The sequence below is a fragment of the Panthera tigris genome, chromosome B2, assembly GCF_018350195.1.
Source record: "Panthera tigris isolate Pti1 chromosome B2, P.tigris_Pti1_mat1.1, whole genome shotgun sequence".
NCBI lineage: Eukaryota > Metazoa > Chordata > Mammalia > Carnivora > Felidae > Panthera > Panthera tigris.
Window position 1 is genome coordinate 1831699 of NC_056664.1, and position 26688 is coordinate 1858386.

The following is a 26688-nucleotide window of genomic DNA, read 5'->3' on the forward strand; positions in this document are numbered from 1 at the left end:
ACTTCGGGATGGCAGAGGTGGAGAGAGGAAGAGGAAAACCGTGGGGGGGGGGGGGAGGGGGGAGTGGAAGAAGAACAAGATCAGTATCTCCAGACTGACGGTCATTTCTGGACCAGCCAGCCAGGTGTTGACCCGGCAGAGCCCTGGTTCTGCCAATTCCCAGGCCACGCGAGACCACCTGGGACAAAACGCAGCGGTTTCCGGCCGGCGGGAGCCACAGAGACGAGAACTCCTAGAGCGGCACGGCGCACTTCCGGGTTATAGGCCGGCAGGAAGTGGGGTTTCTGGGCTTCCGGGTGAGTGAGCCCAAGCTCACCGACTTAGCTCCGGACCCGTCGCGCCGAGGGTAAGACCCCGCATGCAGGAGGCGGGTCTCCTGGTGACCCACGAGGGCCCGCCCCGGCGGCTCCCGTCCCCAGGGCTGTCCGGAGTGTCAGAGGGGAGCCCCGCATCCGGCTCTGTGCTGTTTGCAAAGCAGGCCGAGCCTGCTTGGGATTCCCTCTCCCCTTTCCCTGTCTCTCCCCAACTTGTGTGTGCTCTCCCTCTTTCTCAAGAAAAATAAATAAACTTGAAAAAAAATTTAATAAAATTGAAAAGGGTTTAGTTGGAGTAGAGTGAGCACAGGAAAGACTGGTAGGAAAAGGATTATTCCCTTCATTTCGGAAATAGTCAGAAATTTCCATTAGAAAAAAAAAATCCATTACCAAGAATGTCAACTCCTCCAATCATCTACATCAATCATTGTTAGCCAAACTTCAAAAATCTTTTCTGTCCTCTGGGCAGCCTTTAACGTAGATTAAATTGTAGATTTTCCTTTTTAACTGGTGGCAATTTTTCATCTTAGCACTTTCCTACATTTTGTGAAGGGGAATCTCCTTGCAGCAGAGAGCCGTCTTCGCGGACCCCTCCCCTCGCCCCCAGCTGAGAGAAAATGGCTACAGATCTTATCCAAGAAGGACAACAGGAAGGACCTGCGATGGTAAAGGTGGAGGAAGATCACTTTTACGTACAAGAAACTGACTTGCAGCTGAACAGCCAGTCCAATCATCTTCCACCAGCGCTTCAGGCTCTTCCCTTACCAGGAGACGCCTGGACCCCGCGAGGCGCTGCGCCGGCTCCGCGAGCTGGGCCGCCAGTGGCTGAGCCCAGAAACGCACCCCAAGGAGCAGATCCTGGGGCTGCTGGTGCTGGAGCAGTTCCTGACCATCCTGCCCGCCGAGCCCCAGGCCTGGGTGCAGGGACAGCACCCAGAGAGCGGGGAGCAGGCGGTGACCGTGCTGGGGGATCTGGAGCGGTTGCTGGACGAGCCCGGAGAGCAGGTGGGAAGAGAGGCATGTTCTGTGGTGACAAAGCGCAGCATTTACCGGTTAGGTCAGTAGGAGAGCTGTGAGGGCAGCCATGAGCTTCCGTCCCTGTCCTGCATCATTGTTTCTGTCTGTTCCTTTTCCTGCCTCATCTCTCCTTCTAAGTCTGTTGAGTCCTTTCTCCCTGTCCTGGCTCCATAGGAAGTACTTCCCAAGGTTTTAACATCTAGTTCTCAGGGCACTTTCTTCCCAAGCCCCGTGGTCCCTAATTGTCCCCAGGGCACATTCCAAGCAGTTGGACAGGAAGTGCTCTGGGAGGAAGTGACATCCCTGGGAGCGGGCTGCCAGTCACCATGTGATCAGCTCCAGCACGTGGAGACCCCGTCCAGCATGACCTTGGAGCCCCATTCCCTAGAGAGAGGTGAGGAGAAAGAGGAGGATCTGTCTGGAAAGGTGGATCAGGGTAGCTGGGCTCCCGCTTGGCCAATCACAGCCATTCTTTACAGTTTAATCAGGAGTAGTATCCAAGAAGACTGATGGCCGTGCATGATTTCACCCAAAATCCTCCCTGGCTCATCTGCCTCTCTGTTTGCAAAGTATAACCGGTATTCTTGACCTTTTAAGCAAAAGATTTTTATTTACTTATTTACTTACTTACTTTAACATACCCATCTTTGCTTTTCATTGAAACGTGGAATTATCACCTCATTCAGTGGCTTCTTATATTATCTCTCCATTATGATCTTTACAGAGGCCTCCTCAGTGTCTTGCCCTATCCTGTCTTTCTAAGTTTTCTCTATCCGTTAGGATAGAGCCACCTTTTAAACCTTTCACTTTGACTGCACTGCTCCTATCTTCTTCCACATTAAATTCCCTCCTGTTTTCATGCTCATACCTTCCCCTGCATCTCCAGTCTACTTTCAACCCTTTTTCCCTCCCACATTCTCTCCATGTCAGGAAGAACTTCATACACAGCATGTCAGATGTGCTTCCCACTAACAAAGTTTCCTGATCCTCTTTTTACGTCCTGATCCCCTTCACAATCTCCAGAAAATAGGGATAAAGTGACCAGAACAGCCAAGAAATCAGACCTTTTCCGGTATTTCCTTTGAGTTGAGGTAGAATCTTCATCTTAATGAGTCTGGTGGGACATTTATCTCCCTCGGGCCAAATTTCAGTAAAACTGTTTTTCCATATCTTAGTTAATATAAGGGAATTGTCAGTTTACACTGAATCTTCAAGAAGTGCCCTATTTGGGGGAAGATTAAGAGGAAGTTTTCTTTCCAAGCAATAGAATGAATACACGTTTGTCTTTCTGCTATAATTGAATTTGATTGCAGTTTAAAGTGCTCTTTATACACTTAGACTTTTTTCTTAAGTTTATTTATGTATTTTGAGAGAGAGAGAGCAAGCACAAGCTGGGGAGGAACAGACAGAAAATCCCAAGCAGTCTCTGTGCTGTTAGTGCAGAGCCTGACTCGGGGCTTGATCCCACAAACCACGAGATCATGAGTTGAAGTGAAGAGTCTGATGTTTAACCAACAGAGCCACCCAGGCACCTCCTATAAACTTAGACTTTTAACAAACATTTTAATAATCTGTGCCCTTTGGTAAATTCTGTTCTCTGTCCTACCTTGGTAAGTATCACTTTCACCTTTCCTCTCTAGTACTTGCCTTCCTTAACTGAGCTGAGGACATATTTATTGATTGTTGGGGGAACATGACCACAAAAGAGAAAAATGGTCCCTTGGGGTGTAATAGACCATCAGCTCAAACAGGTGACATTTCCATTTTGTTTACTTTTATAGATGTTTAAAATTTTCCATAACAAAAAGTTTGGAAAGAAAGTGACATTGGAACGATCCATGTCCTAGTTTAGATAGTGAGACCAAGCCCAAGGCTGGGACATTGGCTGGGAGGCAGGAAGTGTCCAAAGGAATGGAATCAACAGAAGATGATACTCTGTGGAATCTGCAGAGGCAGGACCAGTTTCCAGGGGACCCATCTTGGAGACCTTCATGAATGCAAGGACAGGTCTGGCAGGCATCAAGGAAATTCAGAGGAAGGAGAGCCACACAGATGTGATCAGTGTGGGAAAAGCTTCATGCGCAGCATCAGTCTTCTTGGATGTCAGAGAATCCACACGGGGGAAAAGCCCTTTCAATGTGAAGAGTGTGGGAGAGCCTTCAGTCAAAACAAAGCTTTTTAAGTGCCCCCTGATTCACATGGGTGAAAAACGATATTAGTGTGATCAGTGTGGGAAAAGTTTCAGTCAAGACTCAGTCCTTCTTAGATGTCAGAGAAATCACACTGGGGAGGAAGCTTATGAGGAGCGAACGTGGTAAAACCTTCAGTAACAGCACAGGACTCGCTCATTGGAGATGCCGTTCCTTAAACCAGCACACTGACTGTGGGAGGGTTTTCAGTGAGTTCAAACCTCACCAAACATGAGCGAGTTCATATAGGAGAAAAACCCTAGGAATGTGATGAATGTGGGAAAGTCTTTAGTGGAAGTTCTGACCTGAACAGACATCACAGAATCCACACTGGAGAGAAACCCGATGAACGTGGGAAGGCCTTCCGTTTGATCATGTGGCAATTCTATTAATTTTGTTTTTGAGGAACCTCCATACTGTTTTCCACAGTGGTGGTACCAATTTACATGCCCACTGGTAGCGTACAGGATTCCTCTTTCTCCACATCCTCATCAACACTTGTTATTTCTTGATTTCTTGTCTTTTTTATTTTAGCCATTCTGACAGGTGTGAAGTGATACTGTGGTTTTGATTCACATTTTCCTGATGATTTGTGATGTTGAGCATCTTTTCACGTGTCTGTTAGCCATCTGAATGTCTTCCATGGAAAAGTGTCTATTCAGGTCCTGTGCCCATTTTTTAATCGGATTATTTGGGCCTTTTTGGGGCTGAGTTATAGAAATTCCTTATATATTTTGTATGTTAACCCTTTATTGGATATATCATTTGCAAATATCTTCTCCCATTCGGTAGATTGCCTTGTTATTTTGTTGATGCTTTCCTTTGCTGTGCAAAAGCTGTTTGTTTTGGTGTAGTCTAAATAGTTTAATTTTGCTTTTGTTTCCCTTGCCAGAGGAGACATATCCAGAAAAATGATTCTACGGTCAATGTCAAAGAAATTACTGCCTATGTTTTCTCCTAGGAGTTTTATGGTTTTAGGTCTCACATTTAGGTCTTTAATCTGTTAGTTTATTTTTGTGTATGGTGTAAGAAAGTGGTCCAGTTCCATTCTTTTGCATGTAGCTATTCAGTTTTCCAAGCACCATTCATTGAAGAGACTGTCTTTTACCCCATTGGATATTCTTAACTCCTTTGTCGAAGATTAATTGACCACATACATGTGGGTTTATATGTGGGTTTTCCATTCTGTTCCATTGATCCGTGTGTCTGTTTTTGTGCCAGTACCACACTGTTCTGATTATGACAGCTTTATAGTATATCTTGAAATCTGGATTGTAATACCTCCAGCTTTGTTCTTTTTCAAGATTGCTTTGATTATTCAAGGTCTTGTGGTTCCATACAAATTTTGGTATTATTTGTTTTAGTTCTGTGAAAAATGTTTTTAGTATTTTGTTAGAGATTGCATTTAATCAGTAGATTGCATTGGGTAGTGTGCATGTTTTAACAATATTGGTTCTTGCAGTTAATGAGCATGGAATATCTTTGTTTCTGTTATCTTTAACTTTTTCTATTATTCATAATATACTATGAATCCATTTTTAACAAGGATTTAATCATTGGGGTTATGATTGCATAAGAAATACCTAATGACCTGTCATATTAACAAAATTTGAATGTTTAAGAACATACAGTCTGGGAGGCTATGTGAAAACAGGCACTCTCAGAGTGCAAAGTAATACAGCCCTTACAAAGACACCTCCCTTTCTCTCTCCTCACTTCTCATTTCTGTTTATTCATTGATCATTGCAGCATTGTTTGTTAAAATATTGGAAACAATCCAAATACCCATCCCTCAAAGACTAGTTGAAAAAGCCACACGATGGAGTACTATGCCACTGTAAAAAAAAAAAAAAAAAAAAAAAAAAAAAATTCAATGAACAAATTTAGAATAATTTCCAGGTTTTTTAATAAGTGATAAAGCAAGGTATAAAAGAGTGTATATAATATAATTTATGGAGGTAAAGAAGGCAGGTGCTTATTTTTGTAAGAGAAAGGAGAGGAGAGAAGGAAGGAAAGAGGAAGGAAGGACAGGATAAATTAAAACTAATGAAAATGGGGCATGAGTATATAGCTGACCCTTGAACAAGGCAGGGATTGGCGTTCTGACCCCTGTGCAGTCAAAAATCATGTGTAACTTTCCGGGCATCTGGGTGGCTCAGTCGCTTAAGCAGCCAGCTCTTGATTTCAGCTCACCGTTTGTGAGATGGAGCCCCACATTGAATTCCGTGCCTGCTTGGGACTCTCTCTCTCTCTGCCCCTCCCCTGCTCCCTTTCTCTCTCAAAATAAATAAACTTTAAAAATTGTATTAAAAAATGAGATAAAATCCTGAAGAAAAAAAAAATTATATATATACTCACTGATATGGCCTAGAAGCAATGATATATCCTACTACCCATGGCTTATCCGCTGGTTTCTGTATACCATTCTCCACTGAAAGGAACCAGAGCTTCATGCCTTATGGAACAATGGTGGATTCTAGGTCCAGGGCAGGTAATATATAAAGTGAACCTGAAATATCTCGTGCAATTAAGTAAAGTGCACAAAAATGATTTCTTTGCAGGAATGGCAATAAATGCAGAGGGAACGTGCGTCAGTTTCCTCATCTGTTAAATGGGGATAACTATCTAACTTACAGGGTTGCAATGCAGAATGAATAAGTTAATATGGGCTAAACACTATGTTGGCTGTTGTCCCATTAACCCCGCGGGGCAGAATACACCTCCCAGCGCCTCACTCCACCTGTGGAGCCGATTCGGCGGGGCGACCATAGAGGCGTGAGACCTCCGGGCTTGCTAGAAGGAAAGCGGCCGGAACGCCGTCCCGGAGGTGGCACGCGTGACGCACTTCCGGCCTTTGTAGCCGGTCACTGTGCGGGCTGTGGTTGTCAAGGACCGGGAGGCGGTGGGGCCTGGCGGGGTGGCCTCTCCTCCCGCGGATGCTCGGTGAGCTTCGGAGTCGGGCCGCGCCGGTGTGTGAGCTCTGTCACCGGGCCGGGTGCGGGAGGCGGGGGCGTCCTGACCGGACCCGAGCTCGGGCGCCTCGGGCCGTCTCCGTCCCCATAGTAGGATGAGGGGACAGGCGCCGACGGAGGAGCGTTCCTCTCGGCCTCTCGGGGTCTGGTTCACCACCCACGGGGGCGCTCGCGATTTGCTTATGTTTGCTAAGCGAATATTTCAGCAGCAGGTAGTACGTTCTGGGCAGGCGTTGTTCAAAGCACTTCCCAGGTAGTAACGTATGTAGGTAGGCTCCGAGTACGGACCAGCCCTCTCCTGCCCCCTTTTCTAACATCGAGAAGGAAAGTGAGGCCCACTCACTCGACCCAACTCATACCAGCTGGTAAGGGGTGTAGTCAGGGTTCAGATCCAGGCCGTTTTCTTAAACCTGCTGTGCTGACTCTGTTCTTTTCTATATTAGCTTCACGGCCACAGCCCAGGGGTTACTTATCTCGTTTGAATCTGGTCCTCCTCACTTTCAGACCTCAGGAGTCCTGGGCTTCCGGTTAGGATTTAAGAGTAGAGAAAAGTGTTATCTGAACACATGGATGTCTTCCAGAGTACGTTTGCAAGGTTGGTGAAACAGCTACTTTAGTGGTGTGTTAACACGTGCTTCCCCGCCCACTTACCCTTGCTGTGCTTTGGGCAATAGGAAGGAAACCTTACAGTCTTGGCCCCAAGGGTAGGTAGCAGGTATTGATTAAGCCACCTGAAGCCAAAAATTGTACAGTATTTCTTTAAAAGTGGAAGTTTATTGTGTGCCAGGCTTTGTGCCGAACCATTTTGTATGCATTGTCTCCTGTAATACTCTTGACAACTTTGCAAAGGAACTGTCCTCATTTTGTACACGAGATTGAGGATCAGAAAAACCAGTCAAGTAACTTGATCAAGATCACATTGTTAGTCAGAATTCATAACTAAATCTGCTACCTTATACCACTTTCTACTTATTGCAGATGCATAGGAAAGGTTGTGTTTGTGTGTGTGTGTGTGTGTGTGTGTGTGAGTGTGTGCGTGCACACATTAAAGATGCACAGACGACGAAAAGATACATTCTAATCTTTTTAAATTTTTTTTTAATGTTTCTATTTATTTTTGAGACAGAGACAGAGCATGAGCAGGGTAGGGGCAGAGAGAGAGGGAGACACAGAATCCGAAGCAGGCTCCAGGCTCCGAGCTGTCAGCACAGAGCCCGACGCGGGGCCCGAACCCACAAACCGCAAGATCGTGACTTGAGCCAAAGTTGGACGCTCAACCGACTGAGCCCCCCAGGCACCCCTGATACAGTCTAATCTTTAACGGTGTCTACTTCTGGGGAGTAGAGCTTGATGAAGGAATTGGCTATTCTGTACTTTTGGGATTTTGTTTTAATGTGAGAGCTAACTGCAAGATAGAGACTGGGGGCAAAATGATAGAAGAGCTGGAAGGAGGAAGAGGGTGGGCTGGAACGCATGAGGAAGACCTCAAAGGATGTGAGATTCAAATCAAGGTGCAGAGGTTGGGTAGGGTTGGAACAAGTGCAGCTGGCAAGACCACGGATATGGAGCAGGGATGAGGAAAGCCTGACTAAAGAACAGTGAGAAGAGAAGCCGGAGTGGAGCGGGCAGGTTTTGCATGTGGAATATGGGAAAACAAGAGGGGCCCAACAGTTGAAGCTAGAGACCTGACTGGTCTTGAGCCGAGCTTGAGTGTTTCGGGGGCCTTAGATGGTGATATCAGGGGGGAGGGTTTGGGAGTGCGTACAGTAAGTAGTCGGGGGCCTTAGATGGTGACCTCAGCGGGGAGAGTCTGTGGCTGCATCCAGTAAGTAGTGGGGGGCCTTAGATGGTGATGTCAGGGGGGAGGGTTTGGGGGTGCGTTATGATAAAAACATACTTGGTTGCATGCTGCTTGATCTTCAGCAGCATGTATTTCTTTGGTAAAGAGCATTCCTCCCTGAGGGCAGTGGTAGATTTGGGAGTATCAAGCTTGCTGAGACTCTAGGAGAAACTTTAAAATGCAGATGTGGTTCTTTTAAGTGTGAGAGATTATTATGCTAATTCTCTACCTGGCATGTACCGATGGCCCCCTACAAAGGGTGGTACACGTTCATACTACTTCGAATTATGAGTTTGATCTTTCTCGAGTTGCTCGTGAGAAATAACAGATACATTTATAACCATTCTGTTTTTCACTGTCAGGACAATATTCCCTAAGGTACATGAGATTTTCAGCACTTAACAACAAAACAGGATTTGTGTTAGGTGATTTTGCCCCGCTGTAGGCTCATGTTTACGGTAAGTGAGGCTAAGCTGTGATGTGTGGTCGGTTAGGTGGACTCTGCATTTTCAGCCTATGATATTTTCAACTCATGGTGCGTTCATCAGGACGTAGCCCCACGGTAAGTCAAGGAAGGTGTGTACAATGGGGTGGTGAACCTAAGTGAGATTAATAGCTGTATGTTTGTGAGCAGGAGGGCAGCACTGGGTTCAAAAAGCAGCAAAGATGTGCCGGTGTGAGGCCACCAGACAGAAGTGAAATCGGGAGGAAAGCGAAAGGGAGCCTATCCAGAGAAGAGAGGGAAATCGATCTTCGTGAAACTGAGTAAAAATGTGAAACACCACAGAGCGGAGATGACTTTCTATGAGCAGAGCTCAAAGCTTCAGCTGCATTTTCTGTGAATAGAAAATCTTTGACTTAAAGCCAAAGCAGACGGGCAGCAAATAGGAAAGAGACCTTTTTCAGGGCCTAGAAGATTGACAAAACAAGAGGGCATGAGTAGCCGTTTAATCCTTTGAACCTGTGTTCGGTTAACTGAGTGACATCAGAGCGCATGTCCTTCACTTACCTGTTTGATACTTGCACCCCAAACTTCCACACCCTAGAGTAGACCCTGCAGACCACGCTTGCAGCCACAATCATCGCTCCCGCAAAGACTAGATAGCTTCTGTCTCTGCTTCCACTTTTCCCATAGTCTGTTATCACAGCAGCTGGTTATACTTTCATATTAAGTGTAAGTAACATTTCGTCGCCACCCCCCACCCCACTGTAAACCTCAATGGCTTTCCACATGTCTTAGACTAGAAGGCAGAGCCCTCACGTGGCGTTTCATAATCTCCCTACCTGACTCTATCACTGTACCCTTTGCTCTCTCTGCTGTCACCACATTGTTCAACTGGTTGTTGCTTGAAGAACGCAGCCGTGCTCCGGCCTCCAAGGACTCGGTTCCCTTTGCGTGGAACCATCCTTCTCCAGGGAGTCCTGTGACCGCCACTCACTTCTCGAGTCTGCTCAGACGTTACCTTATCCGCAAGGCCTTCCCTGATGCCCCACATGAAATGGAGACCTTTCTCCCCATCTCTTTTACCTTGAATTTTCTCTGTAGCGTTTGCTGCTATTTGGCATATTACCGTCTGTCCCTGTTGGCCCCTTCCGTCTTCCTTCCCACGTAGAGGAGAACGAGTGGTGTAGTGCTCAAGACTGAATTCTGAAGTTAGATTTGTGGGGTTTAAAAGGCGGCTTCCCCACCTAGGCCTGTGAAACTTGTTTCACGAAGATTTAAAGTCTTTGCGCCTCCATTTTCTCATCTATGATACTGGGTAATTACAAAAGCTTACTTGAGGTTGTTTGAGGATGAAATGAGGTAATATATGTAAAGCGTCTAGTACAATGCCCGGTACCTCAAAAACAATATACGTCAGCTGTTACTGATATTGTTATTAGAATGTAAATCCCATGGAAGTAGGGACTTTGTTTTTTTTTTTGCAGCTTATCTCTAGTGCATAGAACGGAACCTGGAATATGGCAGGCTCTAAGTAAATGTTGGCTAGATGCATGGGTGGTGTGTGAGAGCTTTGGACAGAAAAAGATAACGTGGTACTCGAAGTGATGGTGAGTCAGTGCCAGGCAAAGCTGGGGAGGGAATATGAGCTCAGGGATCCTGCCTTTGGAGGAAAAAACTCTCTCCACTTCTCCTGGAGTGGTGACTATAAAAGTTAGTGAAGCCAGAAATGTTAGGAATTTGTGGAAAGGATAATATTTGCAGGTTACCCAGAACGATGCTTCCCTGCCCTGGTAGTCTTTCTCTTCCTGATAAGTATGCCTAATACTGGCGATGCAGATTTAACTTCTCTTGTACTCGTAAGTGATCCATGTTCGGTTGTAATTAAATACCCTCTCCTTAGTTTTTCTTTTTATTTTGTGATGGATTCCAATACCTAAGAACAGTGTTGGGTTATATTTACAATGAATTATAAAAATTTTACTTAAATTTGGCAACTTTTTAAAGCTATAGGTCATGACTCATGTGGATCATGAAGTCCATGTGGGCTGTGACCAGGGTTTTTTGTTTTGGGGTTTAAAAACAACAACCAGGATTTAGAAAAAGAATAATACATATCACATAAATAAGGGTGCTTAGTTTTTGTGAAGTTATTATTTCAGTTATGTGTGTGCGTGTCTCATATACATTCATGTACACACACATGCATATATGTGTTCTGGGTCTCAGTATAAAATACCTCTTACTGTGGGTCCTGGTCAAAAAAGTTTGAAAGCCTCTGCCCAAAAATGATCCTTTGAAATCACTAGGCTACATAATATTCTTTCAGAAAATTGCTTTCCTTAATTACTATTCTGGTTTAGATTCTTTCATAAGCTTTATGTGGTCATAGACATTTGTGTCTTTATGAGCACTGATTTTATTTTACGCATTGCTGTCCACTGTCCATCCTCAAAGTCTCAAAGATAAACAATTTCCAGGAAATTAAAGGACGAGAAACAGCTCAGACCCTACCCCTGTTTTAAAATATCAGAACCAGAGGCTTGGATCAGTCGATTGAATGTCCAACTCCGTAGGCTCAGGTCACGATCCCAGGGCTGTGGGATCGAGCCCTGCATTGGGCTGCGTACTGAGTGTGGAGTCTGCTTAAGATTCTCCCTGGTCCTCTGCCCCTCCACCGTGTGCACACGTGCGCTCTCTCTTTCTCTCTCTCAAATTAAAAAAAAAAAATTCTAAAATATCAGAACCAATATTTCTTTCATTTTAATATCTCTTGACTACTTTCTGATTCTTTTGCCGTGGTGTTTTGATTGCTAGGATTCATTTATTCCTTCAATAAGATTTATAAGAAAAATGACAATAGTAGTAATGTATCATACTTTAGGATTTACCGAGCTGCCAGCTTCCTGTGCTCTTTATCCATGATCTTATTTTATCTTCATATCCCCTAGAAAGATGGGCCCGCACAGATTGTACCTGGAAGATCGGGTCTCAGCCCAAGTACAGAACTCTTTCCTGCACACCTCACCCGACTGGACAGACTTGGCCTCTCCTCCCCAGTACATTTCTTTGGCTCCTCATTCTGTCCTTTTATCTTTACTTCTCCCTTCTCCATTTTGTTTCCCTTTTCTCCTTGACTCTTAGTGTCCTCTGTGACCACTTGGCACCATGATGCTCGTTTACCTCCATTCAGCATGACACGCCACGTCCAGGATCTTGCCATTCAAATGGAAACTCAGTTTATTCTAACTGAGTTACTTGAGCTGATTCATTGAGGATGATCAAAATGGTCCCTTCTTCAATAAAACCGTGGTTGGCGGGGGGCCGGTTCTGGGGAACGTGTTCTGTTTCTGTTTTCCTTCCCCTGTGTCACTTGCCTCAGGATTTGCAAAGTCCTTACTGTTAGTCATGCATTCTCTGCTCTTCACTAGACAGTGACTGCTTTTGCTATAAATACCCCAGTGCCCGCGAGCAGAAAAGATTTTCTGCATTTTAATGTTTTTTTTTCTCTGCAAAATATGTTTTAGATTTTAGGATTTTCAGAAGAAAAGATCAAAGGGAGTCATCAAGGATAGATTCTTTTTCTGAATAGTGAAGCCTAAAATGGCCACAGCCTCCGTCCTTCAGACTCCAGAGATGCAGGAAGGACGTCTGGCAGTAAAGGTAGAAGAGGAAGAGGGGGATTGTGCCTCTGGGCAGGAATCTGGCCCGTGGAGAGATCACCCGCATAGCAGAGAGATCTTCCGTAGACGCTTCAGGCAGTTCTGCTACCAGGAGACCCCTGGACCCCGCGAGGCTCTTCGAAGGCTCCGCGAGCTGTGCCGCCAGTGGCTGAGCCCAGAAACGCACAGCAAGGAGCAGATCCTGGAGCTGCTGGTGCTGGAGCAGTTCCTGACCATCCTGCCCGAGGAGCTCCAGGCCTGGGTGCGGGAGCACCACCCGGAGAGCGGGGAGCAGGCGGTGACCGTGCTGGAGGATCTGGAGCGGGAGCTGGACGAGCCGGGAGAGCAGGTGGGAGAGGGCAGGACAGAGGTCGGTAGCTGTTAAGAACGAGTGTGGGGTTTCTGCGCAGCAAGAGGAAGAGGACGAGGATTTCTTTGTGCCTGATGTGGTCTATTGTGGGTGCCCCATCCTTCTGCCTGTTTCTTCCTGCCAGTTTCTTGGTCCTTCTTTTCCCGTGCAGTGGGCCTGAGGAGGCCTCCTTACGATGTCTTCTCTGACAGTTGATTTCTAACCGTCCTTAATTTCCAGCAGGTTCCAGCCTGTGCCCGTGAGCAGGAAGAGTTGGTGAAGGAGGAGGCGGGTCGGGGAGCAGCCCAGGACTCCTCAAGCGGCCAGCCCCCGACCTTGGAAGGGCCGCATCAGTGCAGGTCGCGGGAGGTGTGCCTGCTTCGGGAGATCGGTGAGGACTGGAACTTCCTCAGAGGCCTCCCTCACTCCCTCACCGTCCATCTGCTCAGCGTCTGCTGTGTGCCAGGCGTTGTGCTTGGTCCTGGGGACACGGTGACCAGCAAGGAGGTTTGCGGCCTGGTTGGGGGAAGACAGTCCCCTGACAGTTACAGTTCAGTGTGTCTTCTCCCTGAGGTCCGGGCATCCTTGTCTAGGTGGGGGAAGTACACAGAACCGTGCTTATGCGTCCCCTGCCACCCACCCTCCTGGTTGCTTTTTTCTTTTCCATTTGGAAACATGACGTTCATGTGATCCATTTCTCGTTTCAGGGGATGAGGCTGGGGCTTGGAGTGTGCAGTCAGCCCCGAAGAGGGAGCTCTGTAAAGAAAAGAAACGTCTTGTGGAAGTTCCTGAGAAACTGAACGGTGACACTCTTCTGGGGCCTGAGTGTGCAGACACATGTGACCAGGAGGGCAGGTGGGAGAGGCAGCGGGCCAGCTCCTCGGCGGAGAGACCCTACGTCTGTGGTGAGTGTGGGAAGAGCTTCACCCAGAACTCCATCCTGATCGAGCACCAGAGGACACACACCGGGGAGAAGCCCTACGGGTGTGATGAGTGCGGACGGGCCTTCAGCCAGCGCTCGGGTCTGTTCCAGCACCAGAGACTCCACACCGGGGAGAAGCGCTACCAGTGTGGCATCTGTGGCAAAGCGTTCAGCCAGAACGCGGGGCTCTTCCATCACCTCCGGATCCACACGGGGGAGAAGCCCTTCCAGTGCGGCCAGTGCAGGAAGAGCTTCAGCCGACGTTCTGTCCTCATTAAGCATCAGCGGATTCACACTGGAGAAAGGCCTTACGAATGTGAAGACTGTGGCAAGAACTTTATTTATCACTGCAACCTCGTCCAGCATCGGAAGGTCCACCCTGGGGTGGGTGCCGCTAGCCCCCTGGAGCAGGTAGGGCAGAGGCTCCCGGTGTCGGACCCTAGTGGAGGTGGTGGGGCAGGCTCTCACTCTGTCCCTGAAGCAGAGTCCTAGGAAAAGAATCGTTCGGTCCTCTGGAGTGCAGACTGTGGAGGGTGTCCGTGTTTTTATGCTGAGAGAAGCATGATATGTTAAGTCCATCTGTCAGCTTCTCTGGGGTCTGTGACATCCGTGTTTGCAGTAGTGAACACTGTTGTGGTGACTTCATCAACTGGTCCCACACCTGTCTGTGCAGAAAGTTCTCCAGGTGTGCTCTAGGAAAACTCCTTCGTCCGAGTTCTAAGAAACTTTTTTTAAAAAGTTTTAAAAAATTACATGCTACCTGAATACACAATTATGTTAAAAGTAGTTTGAATATTTAAAAATTAATTTAAAAATAATGGCAGTAAAACTTGCAACTTAAACGATTTGATTGTTTTCTCATAAGATATGATAATTTGCTTTTTAACCTACAAAAGTGGACAGATAAATCCTCCCATAGATACACAGAAGGCTTCTCCCTGTTAAGAACTCTGTAGAGTTCCACTGACTCCGCCTTCAGTGAGGAACCAAGGACCCAAGTGAGGACACATCAATGTGTTACTGTTGCTCGAGATTTCAGATTTGTGTAGACCAAGAAACTTATCTAAAAATCTGGTATCTCACTTCTGATCTTCATTACGAAAATATAGGCCTCTTTGCATTTTTCCTGTGATTTATAAGCATTTTTGGATTTTGCTTTCTTTATTTAACCCTTAGTTATACAAAATTTCAAACATATACAGAAGTTGAAAAGTATGATCAGTCTTCCACATTGATTGTTTTTTATAAGCTCCATGCTTCTCAGCATTACCTATTAATTACCACCAAGGCCATGCTTTAAAAAACTTCTTTCCCTTAACACTGATTGAACGTTTACCAAGCTTTATACTAAGCCTAGGACACAAAGAAATGGGAATCTATGGTGATGACAATCCAGATTGGAGTACCAAATACACTGCAGGTCACTTAACCATGATAGAAACATCATAAGGGACCCTACAGATCACTTCTGTGCCCCTTATATGATACAGAAACGGAGGCTGGAAGTGACTGCGGACCTTTCAGCTGGGTCACCGAGCTGGAGCCGAAACCCTGTCTCCTGATTCCTAGTGTTCTTTCTAAGCATCTGGAAGCATTTTATCACCATGTAGAAATGACCAGTATAAGGAACTTCCAGGATTTAGAAGGCACTGAGGTTAGAAGGAACTTCCAGGATTTAGAAGGCACTGAGGCACAGCTCAATAAAGCCTCCCGTCTGTGCATGTTGCTCTGTTCGGTTTACAGCCGAGTTCCAGGAAGGACTCCTTCCACTGATCCCTCATTTGGGGCATTTTATTTATTTATTTTTAATGTTTATTTATTTTTGAGACAGACACAAAACACAAGCAGGGGAGGGGCAGAGAGAGAGGGAGACACAGAATCCAAAGCAGGCTCCAGGCTCTGAGCTGTCAGCACAGAGCCCGACATGGGGCATGAACCCACAAACCACGAGATCATGACCTGAGCCGAAGTCAGACGCTTACCAACTGAGCCACTCATGTGCCCCTTATTTATTTTTGTAGTGAATGATTTTTTTTTAACTTTTAATTTACTTAGAGGGACTTTTCAAGAAGATAGTTCATTCTTCGTCTGATTCAAGTATGAAAGCAACATTAAAAAGGGAGCCTATCTTTTCCCTCATAGGTAGCCATTTTTCTAGTATCTTACATATCTTCAGTGTTCCTTCATGGAAATACAAGAAAACGTGAACATATATAACCTTATTTCCTTTGTTCCACGGAAAGATGGTGTATATTTACACTCTTCAACCCCTTGCTGTGTTCATGAAACAATACAATCTTTAGAGAAACAGCCAGCCTCCTCTCTGTTTACAAGTGGACAGTATCTCATTTGCTGATGCTCCATACTTTAACACACTGGTGTAAATGCACAACCACTACTTTGAAATGTTACAGATTATTTCATTCTCCTCCCAAATGTACTTCAAGTCAAACTTTAAAAGCTAACAACTTCCACGTGAGCTGGCAAACAGGGTTTCGGCAACTAGAGGTGGACATAATTCTTCTACAGAGAAATGCAGAGTGGTGGGGATGGTTTCAGTCTCGTGTATTTGGCTCTGTTAGGTATTCTCAGCATTTCAAACCATTAGTGTCGCCGCTTATGGGTAATTGTAGGTCTTCTCAAAAATCTTAAATTTTCTCAAGATTGTATTTTACTGTATCTTGAGGCTTAACCATTTCCAAAGGAAATACATATAGATTTTAAAGTGAAGAAAGATCTAGTAGACTTAAGTTTGAAATAAAATCAACTTCTCAAGTAAACATATATTCCATTCAGTGATATGAGACATACACTCTAATAATCTGAGTTTGTAAGCATCACAGATACCTCTGCATATGCCAAAACAGCATGTTTGGATAATTCCATTATATCAACTCTTAAAAGATTTAAAATATGAACAGATCAGGATTTTAAAGGATATAGTTCTAATGGATTGTTTTTACAGCTGCAATTGAAGATTGAATGTTTGGTTTGTTTTGTGCTTGTTTTTGTTTTTTTGTTTTCACAGCTTTTCAAAAATTCTAAATTTTCTCAATAACTGATAAAAATGCCAAGAAAGAAAAGATGTTATCTGTGCTGTAGAGGCATATACCACTCGAGTGCAGTGATGGTTAACATGATTAAAACTGACAGTTCACCAAACTAACTTGCCTTGTTTTCTGATACGAATACTTCTTCTAATTCTTTTATCTGGGATGCACATTTGTCATTAGTTGACTTAACCGCTAGACAGGGGCATGTAGGCCCTGGCCTTTCCTGTGATTACTCCAGCCTTCCTGGTAGGGTGCTCTTAGGTGTTGTCTCCCTTTACATTTCTGAATTACCCTCACTTCTCTTTTCTTTTTCTACCCTGGCTCTTTTCACTCAACCCATCGAGTCTCTGGCATTGATCTCCTTTCAGCTGCTCTGTAAACCAGTAACCATCTCTCCTTATGCCTTTGAAAAGCCCCAGTCTGAAAGACTAGTCAGTTTTATGGCTGAGCAAGGTGTAAGAAGTATTGATTCAAATCCAATTAAAAAGACTTATTGGTTCGAGGGATGCCTGGCTATCTCACTCAGAAGAGTGTGTGACTCTTGATCACAGGGTCATGATTTTGAGCCCCACGTTGGGTGTAGAGATTACTAAAAATATAAAGAAGCCTTACTGGTTCTTGAGGAATAGTACAGCACCCCTCTGAGCATTGTTAGGACAGTGAACACTGTATGTCAAGAAATGACTGAGAATTTTGCAACTGAAAGCTATCTAGAGCTGTAGGTAAGAGCCCTGAAGACTCTCTTTCACTATAATTTTTATTTGAGGAACCAAATCTTCAAGGAGAACCAAGTCTCTGTCCAGATTTTGTATTTGAAAATGACTTCTATTTTCTCTATCTGACAATATTTTTCCTTTAAAAAACAATTTATAGTGGAAGATTGTTTTACATTTTTCCAATAAGACAAAAAATACCTCTGAGAAAATTTTAAAACAATGGCATATCTAAAGTCAAAATTATAAAATATGAAGTATCTTCTCAGGAGCAGTTTTGAAATCTATGTACCAGTATACATGTGTGTCACTGGTTAAATGTTGAGTTAGAAGTTGAGAGAGAACGTAAAAGTTGAGAGGAAAGTAGATTATTTGTAGAAGGAGCTGGAAGATAGCGGAAAGTATCTGCGATAGAGGAAACAGGGTGAAGAAGGCGCAGCTAAGACAGGCTCAAGAGCCGTGAGTGTGCAGGGGTGGGGGCCAGATGCAGAGGTCATGGAACACTTTGTTAAAGCATAATGGAATCATTGAAAGTATTTTGTTGTGCTATAGGAGTTTCTTAACAAAAAATGAGAAAATATTAGCTTTAAGAAGAAATTTTGAGTTGACCAATTTCATACCTGCATGAGAAAAGTGAAGTCCAAAGTGGTTAAACACTCGTAGTGATCTATTTTTTAATCACATTAAAAATTTTAAAGTTAAAAATCTTAAAAATGTTTAAAACAAAACTGTGAACAAAGATCATTGTGAATTATATAAGGTTTCACAGGCACTTGGACTTGGAGGCTCAGAACCTTTTAGGCCTCTGCAAACAGCAACAGCAGCAACAAAACAGGATGGAAAAAGGAAAGGGAAGAACGAAATGTGAGAACATAAAAAGGAAGCAGGGAAACTTACACGCTAAAACTGGATTAGGCCAACAAGTGGTGACCAAAGAGAAGGAAAAAATAAAAAGAGACGTTGTTACCAAGAAACGTGCTTTGTCCGTAAATAATACCTATTAGCCCTCCGGCTCTCAATTGGTCCGTGTGTCTTAGCAGTGGAAAGAGTCCCACTGCTCTTCACTCCTCACTCTTCTCGGTGCTCTACGTAACAAAGAGGAGGCAAGCACAGTGTGTAAATCACTGATTTCTTTTTTTTAGGTCTCTCTGGACTCACACCCAGTTTTCCATGCCAACGTCTCAGCTCTATGATGAAGCCACTGCTTCTGAATATATACCTGTGTTAGAATCACCTGGGTTGTTTGAACTGCAGTTTCCTGGGCACTACCACAGACCGGCTGAATGTTTGTGAGGGCAGGACCTGGGAATCTGCATTTCAGCTAGCGTATCGGTGGTTGTCAGACTTGAGGTAACTATATATAATGTATTGCCCAATCTAGGACACTTCTGAGAATGAAAGGGATTGCTGTTAATAATTACAGCCAGCCAAGAGGCATAAATCAGGATGTATGGTCTTCCTACTTAAGACTTTTCCTGCTGAGGAGATAGAAGAAGAAGAGACAGAAAGAATACAATGTTCTCATGAAAGCTAAGGTAGAGCATCTATGAAGGAGCTGTGGGATGTTTAGTGTAGCCACCTAGACCAAAGTAGCCACCGTCTGCCTGGTTTGAAATAATCCCCGTTAACACACTTATTGGATTAGGTAAGAAGGGGTGGGTATGCCTATAAAAACAACACCCACCCAGAAAAGCCCTCCCTCCCCCCCAAAAAAAACCCACAAACAACAACAAAACGCTTAAAATAGCTAGTTACCTAAGATGAGCCTGTTGAGACTATGGCTTACCAGACAAGAGAGATGACGTTCCAGAAGCATAGGAGCATTTCCGTGGTAGAGGATCGATGGACTAGTGAGGGCTGTTCACCTCTAACACACAGAGGAAGCGTGGGAATATAGCGCGCCAGATCACAACCTCGCGGGAATAAGGCAGAGGGCAAGCCGTTTGAAGCAAGTAGCTAGGATGAACGAGGTCCAGATACTGTGCCAAGTTTCCTAAGTTATCATAATTGATGCACATTGTTCACGGGCTGTGCAACCAGAGCGCTCTTAACACCGCAGGGTACCAAACACAGGCTGACCAGGCCCCACATTCCGCAGTTGCCCCGGGGCCATTCACAGCGGGGACCGGGCATGTGGCTTCCCCTCACTTTCTGCTAATTCTGCAGAGTCAGGGATCTGTAAGTGGTTAGGTTACTCAAAAGGACCGGAGTCACATGCACAAAGATTGAGACGGTGGACAGCAAAGCAGCACCTGCCCCTCTTAATGCCGCTTTGCTCAGGTGGGTGTCGATTATTGCTTCAGACCCTGGGGGCCGAGTGGACCAGGGTCCTAGGGAACGGAGGACTGCGTCGCATTCCCTCAGTGTAACAGAGAGACGGGCCCAGGCTGAGTGGCTGCTGGACACCCGGTGGACCCGCCTGCGCTGTGCAGAGGCCACCGAGGGCCCCTGCGGTGGGAGCCGGCCAACCACTGAGATGCAGGACCTCTGTGCTTCCTAGAGGGGCGGTGTGGAGCGGGTGGAGGCGTGCCCGGGCGTCGTGACGTACTTCCGGTCTCGTGTGAGCCACGGCTAGCGCGAGCCTTTTCCGGCGGGAGGCGCCCGCGAGGCTTGGTGGCCGCTGCCCGAGACGCAGGGTCGTCTGTGTCGCCGCCCGCGGACGTGGACGCGAGCGCTGCGCGGACCACCCGCTTCGGGGCTCCGGGCGCTGGTGCGCCTTTACGGCCGGCGGTGGTTTTCTGTCCCCCTCCGGAGTCCTGTTTTCATCGAGGCCTTCGTGGCGGTGGTCATGACCTTGCACGCCCGTGCCGGGAGGGTTCGTCCCGGAGGACGTACGGTGACGGGATCTCAGGACTTAGATAACGGAGGAAAGTGTGATTTCCTCGGCTCAGAGAACGTTGAGAAGTGAGCGCGTCCTTCGAGCGGACATGGGATGCCGGTCGCGTAGTGCGGGTCTCCAGGTGCTTTTAAGACCCCTGTAGCTCACAGTGCCGTGGGGACGAGGGGAACACCCTTGCGATACCGCGCGGATGCCCGGAGCCGGGGGTGGGGGCACCTCCCGGAGAGGCGGAGAGTTGAGGGGAAACGGGCGACCGGAGGCAGCCGAGGGAAGGTGGGTGTGCTGTGGCCGGGGCGGAGAGGATGAGCAGGTGACAGCTGCGATACCCCAGGGAACTTGGACTTGAAAAGGCAGTGTGCCTCTCCGTCCTTTCCGTGTGACGGCTCCCGCACAGAATGCACGCGATGTGTGTGCGCACACTGCCTCGCAGAAGGGAGCAGGCCCCGGCTACGCTGCCCCGGGTCCGCGCGCGGCCGCCTCGTAGCCCAGGTGGTCAATGTGCTGGCGCTGCTCCGGGAGGCGAACTCCGCAGAGACGGGAGTCCCTGTCTCCACGCACGGGAGCAGCGTCATCTTACTAGGCTTCTAGAAATTCCAGGAGCGGGGTGGCAGATGGATTGGAAGGGGGTAGGACTGGAAGCAAGAGAGGGGAGAGGTGCGCAGGCGTCACGGAGAGAGCCGGTACTGTGAGTTGGTGAAAGCCAGGTGCTGGCCGTGGAAGTGACGAGGGTGGAGTGGGTTGTGTGGAAGACGCGGATTTAACTCCACTTGATGTCTAAGGGAGAACGATTGTTGAAAAGGTGCTGAGGACAATGCCCGGCACGTAGTACGTATTAGAAGCTTTATTTTTAATATAGTTAGGGATGATTAGGTTTTTGGATTAGTAGATGGTAAGGGGAATGAATGTGTCATTTTTCAACGTTTTTTATTTATTTTTGGGACAGAGAGAGACAGAGCATGAACGGGGGAGGGGCAGAGAGAGAGGGAGACACAGAATCGGAAACAGGCTCCAGGCTCCGAGCCATCAGCCCAGAGCCTGACGCGGGGCTCGAACTCATGGACCACGAGATCGTGACCTGGCTGAAGTCGGACGCTTAACCGACTGCACCACCCAGGCGCCCCTGAATGTGTCATTTTTAAAGAAATGGGTAGGGCCACCTGAATGGCTCAGTCGTTAAGTGTCCGGCTCTTGGTTTCGGCTCAAGATCTTGTGGTTTCTGGGAGCCCCAGTTGGGCTCTGTGCTGACAGTGCCGGAGCAAAGTAAAGTTAAAAAAAAATAAAAAGAAATGAGTAATTTTGGAAGAGCCATTGATTATGAGGGGAAAACAATGAGTTAATTTTTGGTGGTGTTGAGGTGCTTTTAAGACCTAGGACTGGAAGAGTCTTATACCATTGGACTACAATGGTCTTGATCTCCAAAGTAAGACTGGGAAAAGAGAATAGATTTAGGAGTTGTTAGGTGAAAGCGTCTCAGTTCTCAGATGCTACTGAATGGACGAGATTGCCCAGAATGAATGTGGAATGAGAAGGCCGGATCCCAGCTTAGGGTAACCGGACATTTCTTGGCAAGCTGAAGAAAAGCCATAAAGTGGACTTAAGAATGAGCTTTTGACAAGTCCTTATATAAGCTTGAGCACCAAGTGTTGGTCTAAGCACTTTACAAAAGCCAGCTCATGAGAAAACGGCCAGAAGATTGCAGTTCCTTAGAAGATTGGGAGTGGTTAGAGTGTTAGGGACTGCGGGGGCATCTGGTAAGTAAAGGACTGAAAAATACTCACTGGGTTTGTATACAAGGGGGGCTTTGGTTAATTGACTTGGGCCCCCTAACTCAAATGTGGGACACCCCAACTGACATGCACACTGTTCTTTTCTAAAACTAAAAATGCCTTTGAAAGAATCTAGCATAATTCTTGGCACAGGGAGGTTGATTTATAAATATGATTGACTAAATCTGTGACACGCAATTCAAGTAAGCAAAGCTGTTTGCGTTGTTTTTGTTATCGGGATATTTCACGTTATCTGAATATTTCACTTCAGTTTCTAGATCTAAAAGCTACTAGTATTGTTCTGTAGTCCTAAAGTAACCGAATTGTCTATAAGTCAATTTTAGGACATTTTTCTAATGACATTTTGTGCTTGTCTTATCTTTTACAGGGCCTCTTTACCTTCAAATCATTGACTTGACCACAGCGATTCACTCTGAGTAAATATGTTCTTAGTTTGGAGTTGATCTCTGTTAACAGTGATGTGTTATGCCTTATCACCAGCCTTATTAAGCCCCTGCTACTGTTGTGGTGAACTGCTTTGCCCAGGAATGATTCAGTCCAACCCTTTTGGGCTGCAGAAGAACAGAAGGGATGTCAAATAGTTAAAGCATCTAGCCTGCACAGAAATGGTGCTTCTGACAGTTCTTCGGACAAAACTCATGGCAGTTCTGTTAGGAGGATTCCCTTGGGCCTCAGGAGTCCGGCTCCAGGCAGGCTCTCCGCCGCCAGTAGCTGCGGCCCGAGACGCACAGCAAGGAGCAGATCCTGGAGCTGCTGGTGCTGGAGCAGCTCCTGACCATCCTGCCCGCGGAGCTCCAGGCCTGGGTGCGGGGGCAGCATCCAGTGTATAGGGAGGAGGCTGTTACTGGACTGGGGGCTTGTTGAGGAAGCTGGACCATGCAGGAGGAAGGTGAGATAAGGAAGAAACAATCTATTACCAGAGGCAGGTATTCTCTCCAGAGAGAGAGCAGAGACTTGAAGTTTCCTCTCAAGTGTAGTGAGAGGAAATGGCTAAGATGCATGGGCCAGAGTTGTGTTCCCCTCCGTGTCCATTTATTCCCTGTCCTTGTAGGTCAAAGGAAACTCTGCTTTCTGTCCTCCTCTTCTGTTCCCCGATTAATACTGGGATCTAAGCTCTAGAACCCTAGCAGATACCACCCTGGTCAAATTTCTCTAATTGTCCCTGGGTCCTTTGTCCTCCTGTGGGGACAGGAAGGGCAAACGAGGGCCCTAAGGGCAAATGGCTTGCCTGGCAGCAGCATTAAGACTCACGGGGTGGGGAGGGCAGGGCAGCTCCAGCCAGAAACAGGGCAGCTCAGATCTGAATCTACTGAGGAGAAAGAGGAGATCCTACCGGGGAAAAGATCAGAAATGTCTTTTGCGTTTTTCCAAATGAACCTCATCACTAAACCTTTTGCCTACCTTTCACTTGATGTCTTCTTTCATTTTTACCTTGTCCCTCTAAGCACATTGTTTTAACCTTGATTGTCATTCTCCCTTCACTACTTTGCACTAACATTGTTGAAAATCCTGATTCTATTGAAGGGTTGTTTCTCCATTCTAACTGAATACTGCCAGCTTCCCTGGGCCTGACCTTTTATGCCAAAGGCAGGACAACATTTTTCTACATTGAAGCCAATAGAAAATGACTCAAAGGCTACATACAATAGAAAAGTTATTAAATGTGCATTTTCAAAGACTTCGTGTAGAGAACAAAACTTATTTAGTATTTTTATGTGCTCATTGGACAAGCACACATATATGCCCAAATTGTAATCATACTGAACATACCAACTGACAGTACTTTTAAATTTAGTATTACATTATGGACATATTTCCCAAGAGTTACATGTAATGTATACATATGGCTGACATAAGTTCCATTGTACAGATAACAAATTATTTTTCATTTTTACTTTAATCATGTCTTTATTAAAAATTAGCTGTCCAGAATGATTTGACATTTATGGAACAAATAAACTGAAGCTTATGCAGCAGGCTTCTTGTATTACATGGTGGGTTTCTCTTCTGCACACTTCTCAGCTGCTGGTCTCCTATATTTATGACATGAGTCTAGGCATTTGACAGCTTTCTTGTTTCTGGTATAAAAAGAAGTATAAACTCATCTAATTCCTTTCCTCCTCCTGAAATCAATCATTTTCCCAAGGACCCCAGATTCTGTTTAGTGAGAAATGGTATTTTAAAACCAAAAATAAGGTGCTAGGAATGCTCATATTGTTATTGGACATTGTTCCTAGGCCTTTCAGTGCTCAGAGCTAGGAAGAATTTAAGATAAAGTATGTATTGTGAATTCATACTGACAGTTCGAGTTCAAATTCAGGGCCTTAATCTTTCATCTGCATCTCCTTTTAGAGACTTTCAAAGATACCGGGAATGATAGAGTATGAAATACTCATCTGTTTTATCCCACAGTATCTCAGTGGCCTCAAAAAAAATGTTAACATTACCATCAAATATGGTTTTTATAAACAGCTTAATGGTGGTGCCTGATTTTTCCATTCTTTTGTCCTTAAGTTCTATATCATTGGGTATATACAAAAAAATTACTCTTCGAAGGACATTGGAAATAATTTCTCTTTTGTGTGGTTATGTCACCAGCAGGTACACATTTAAATTCAGTTTGTTTCATTTTTGTTTCAATGTTTAGGGATTGCTTTTTTTATTTTATTTTTTATTTAAAATTTTTTTTTCATTTTTTAAATTATGTGAAATACAAAATTTTATACATGAAATCTATAAAATGTTTTCAAGGAAATTCTCCTTTTCCTCCTCCTGTTCCCTCTCTCATATAGGTAATCTTTTTTGCTCTTTAATGGTTTATCCCTTTATTATTTATTTATTATAGGCACATGTGTACATGCACACCCTTCCCTTTTAAAAATAACACACTATAGGGGTGCCTAGTGGCTCAGTCAGTTAAGCATCTGACTTTGGCTCAGGTCATGATCTCACAGTTGGGGAGTTCAAACCCTGCATCTGGCTCTGTGCTGACAGCTCAGCCTGGAGCCTACTTCGGATTCTGTGTCTCCCTCTCTCTCTCTCTCTCTCTCTCTCTCTCTCTCAAAAATAAATAAACATTAAAATTTTTTTTTAAATAATAAAAAAATTAAAGTAACACACTATAGTTTAAGTCATAAACTCAATACACATCTGTCTTACATGAAACATTTTTTCTTCCCTCTAGCATGTAGTTTGAATGAGACTTGTTCAGTGAGCAAGTAACTGAGTAAGGTATGTGTGAATGAGGGAATTAGGCTGAAATTTTCAATCTCTTCTTTCAGGTGATTTGGTCAAACTGGAAAATGAGAAGGTGTTTCCAAAGTAGAAGAAATCTGAAGAAATAACATGCCAACAGGGACACACTGTTAGATTTGATGGCAATATTCTTAAGTGCCTGAATTATGTAGAAGTCCCAAAATACCAGAGAACCCTAGAAATAGATCTATGATTGCATAAGTGATGAATGTGGAATGAGTTTCAGAGCTCCATCCTTATCCAGCATCCGAGATACACAGGAGAAATGCCATGAAAATGAGAAGTGTGGAAAAGCTTTTAGTCCAAGAGTGCTGGCTTCATTGAAGATAAGAGAATTCCCACTGAATTAGACCCACAAATATGGAGAATATGGAAAAGCTCTCGGTGTAGACACTGGACTAGTTCATCATAGAGAACCCATGCTGGAGAGGGACCCTATAATAAAAGTGACAAGTATGGTAAAGCCTTGGACGGTCAGCCCTTAGCCAGGACCAGAGACTTCACACCAAGGAGAGGTGTTACCATCTTAAGTGTGGGAAAGGTTACAGTCAGAACACAGAGATTTTTCACTGTATCAGAGTCTGTGTTGGAGAGAAACTCTTCGTTTAATCAATGTAGTAAGAATTTTCCTGGATATTTCATTCCTTATTAAATACCAGAAAACTCGAGTGTGAGAAGTTGGTAAATGTGAATGGAAAAGCCTGTGAACAGTAGCATCTCATCTAACATTAAAAATTTTAGGGGAGCCTGGGTGGCTCAGTTAAGTGTCTGTATTTCAGCTCAGGTCATGATCTTGGGGTTGTGATATGGAGGCCGATGTCAGGCTCTACACTCGGCATGGAGCCTGCTCAAGATTCTCTTGCCCATCTGCCCTGCTTGTGCTCGCTCACTCTCTGTAAACAAAACAAAACAAACTCTTAAAGTGTCCAGCATCTGAAATCAGCAAGGCAGAATTTCTCCATACCAGACCTCTGGGTGGTCTTTGATGGGAACTGGCCTTTCAGAATGTCCCTCAAAACCTTGTCAGATTCAACAGAACAAGCCATTTACTTTTCCTTAACCGTCTCCTCAAGCAAGGTGCCTGGGTGGTTCAGTCAGTTGAATGTCCAGCTTCAGCTCAGGTCGTGATCTCGCAGTTCGTGAGTTTGAGCCCTGTGTCCAGCTCTGTGCTGACAACTCAGAGCCTGGATCCTGCTTCAGATTCTGTGTCTCTCTGTCTGCCCCTCCCCAACTTGCACTCTTTTTCAAAAATAAACATTGAAAAAATAATTTTTTTTAAGTCTCCTCAAGCAGCTACATTATTTTAGTGATTCAAAGGGCTGCTTCTGGACCAC

At 45.3% G+C, this 26688-nt stretch overlaps 1 protein-coding gene and 1 pseudogene across 7 annotated transcripts; both read left to right on the forward strand.

Annotated features, from left to right (window-relative positions):
- The first annotated feature begins 271 nt into the window (after positions 1-271).
- Positions 272-4058, forward strand: LOC122238489 (annotated as a pseudogene).
- A 1776-nt stretch (positions 4059-5834) lies between these two features.
- ZSCAN23 (zinc finger and SCAN domain containing 23) lies at positions 5835-26140 on the forward strand. Of its 7 annotated transcripts, XM_042985446.1 has the most exons (7): positions 5835-6463; positions 12302-12785; positions 13026-13176; positions 13493-14118; positions 18616-18823; positions 22467-22988; positions 25381-26140. In XM_042985446.1, exons 2-5 carry the CDS (start codon positions 12378-12380, stop codon positions 18664-18666), a joined length of 1236 nt encoding a protein of 411 aa, XP_042841380.1. In that variant the 5' UTR covers positions 5835-6463; positions 12302-12377; the 3' UTR covers positions 18667-18823; positions 22467-22988; positions 25381-26140. The 7 variants fall into 7 exon arrangements, with proteins under 7 accessions (XP_042841380.1, XP_042841381.1, XP_042841377.1 ...); XM_042985447.1 differs by lacking the exon at positions 25381-26140 and having other exon boundaries at positions 22467-24077; XM_042985443.1 differs by lacking the exons at positions 18616-18823; positions 22467-22988; positions 25381-26140 and adding an exon at positions 6997-7087 and having other exon boundaries at positions 13493-14549.
- Positions 26141-26688: the final 548 nt, after the last annotated feature.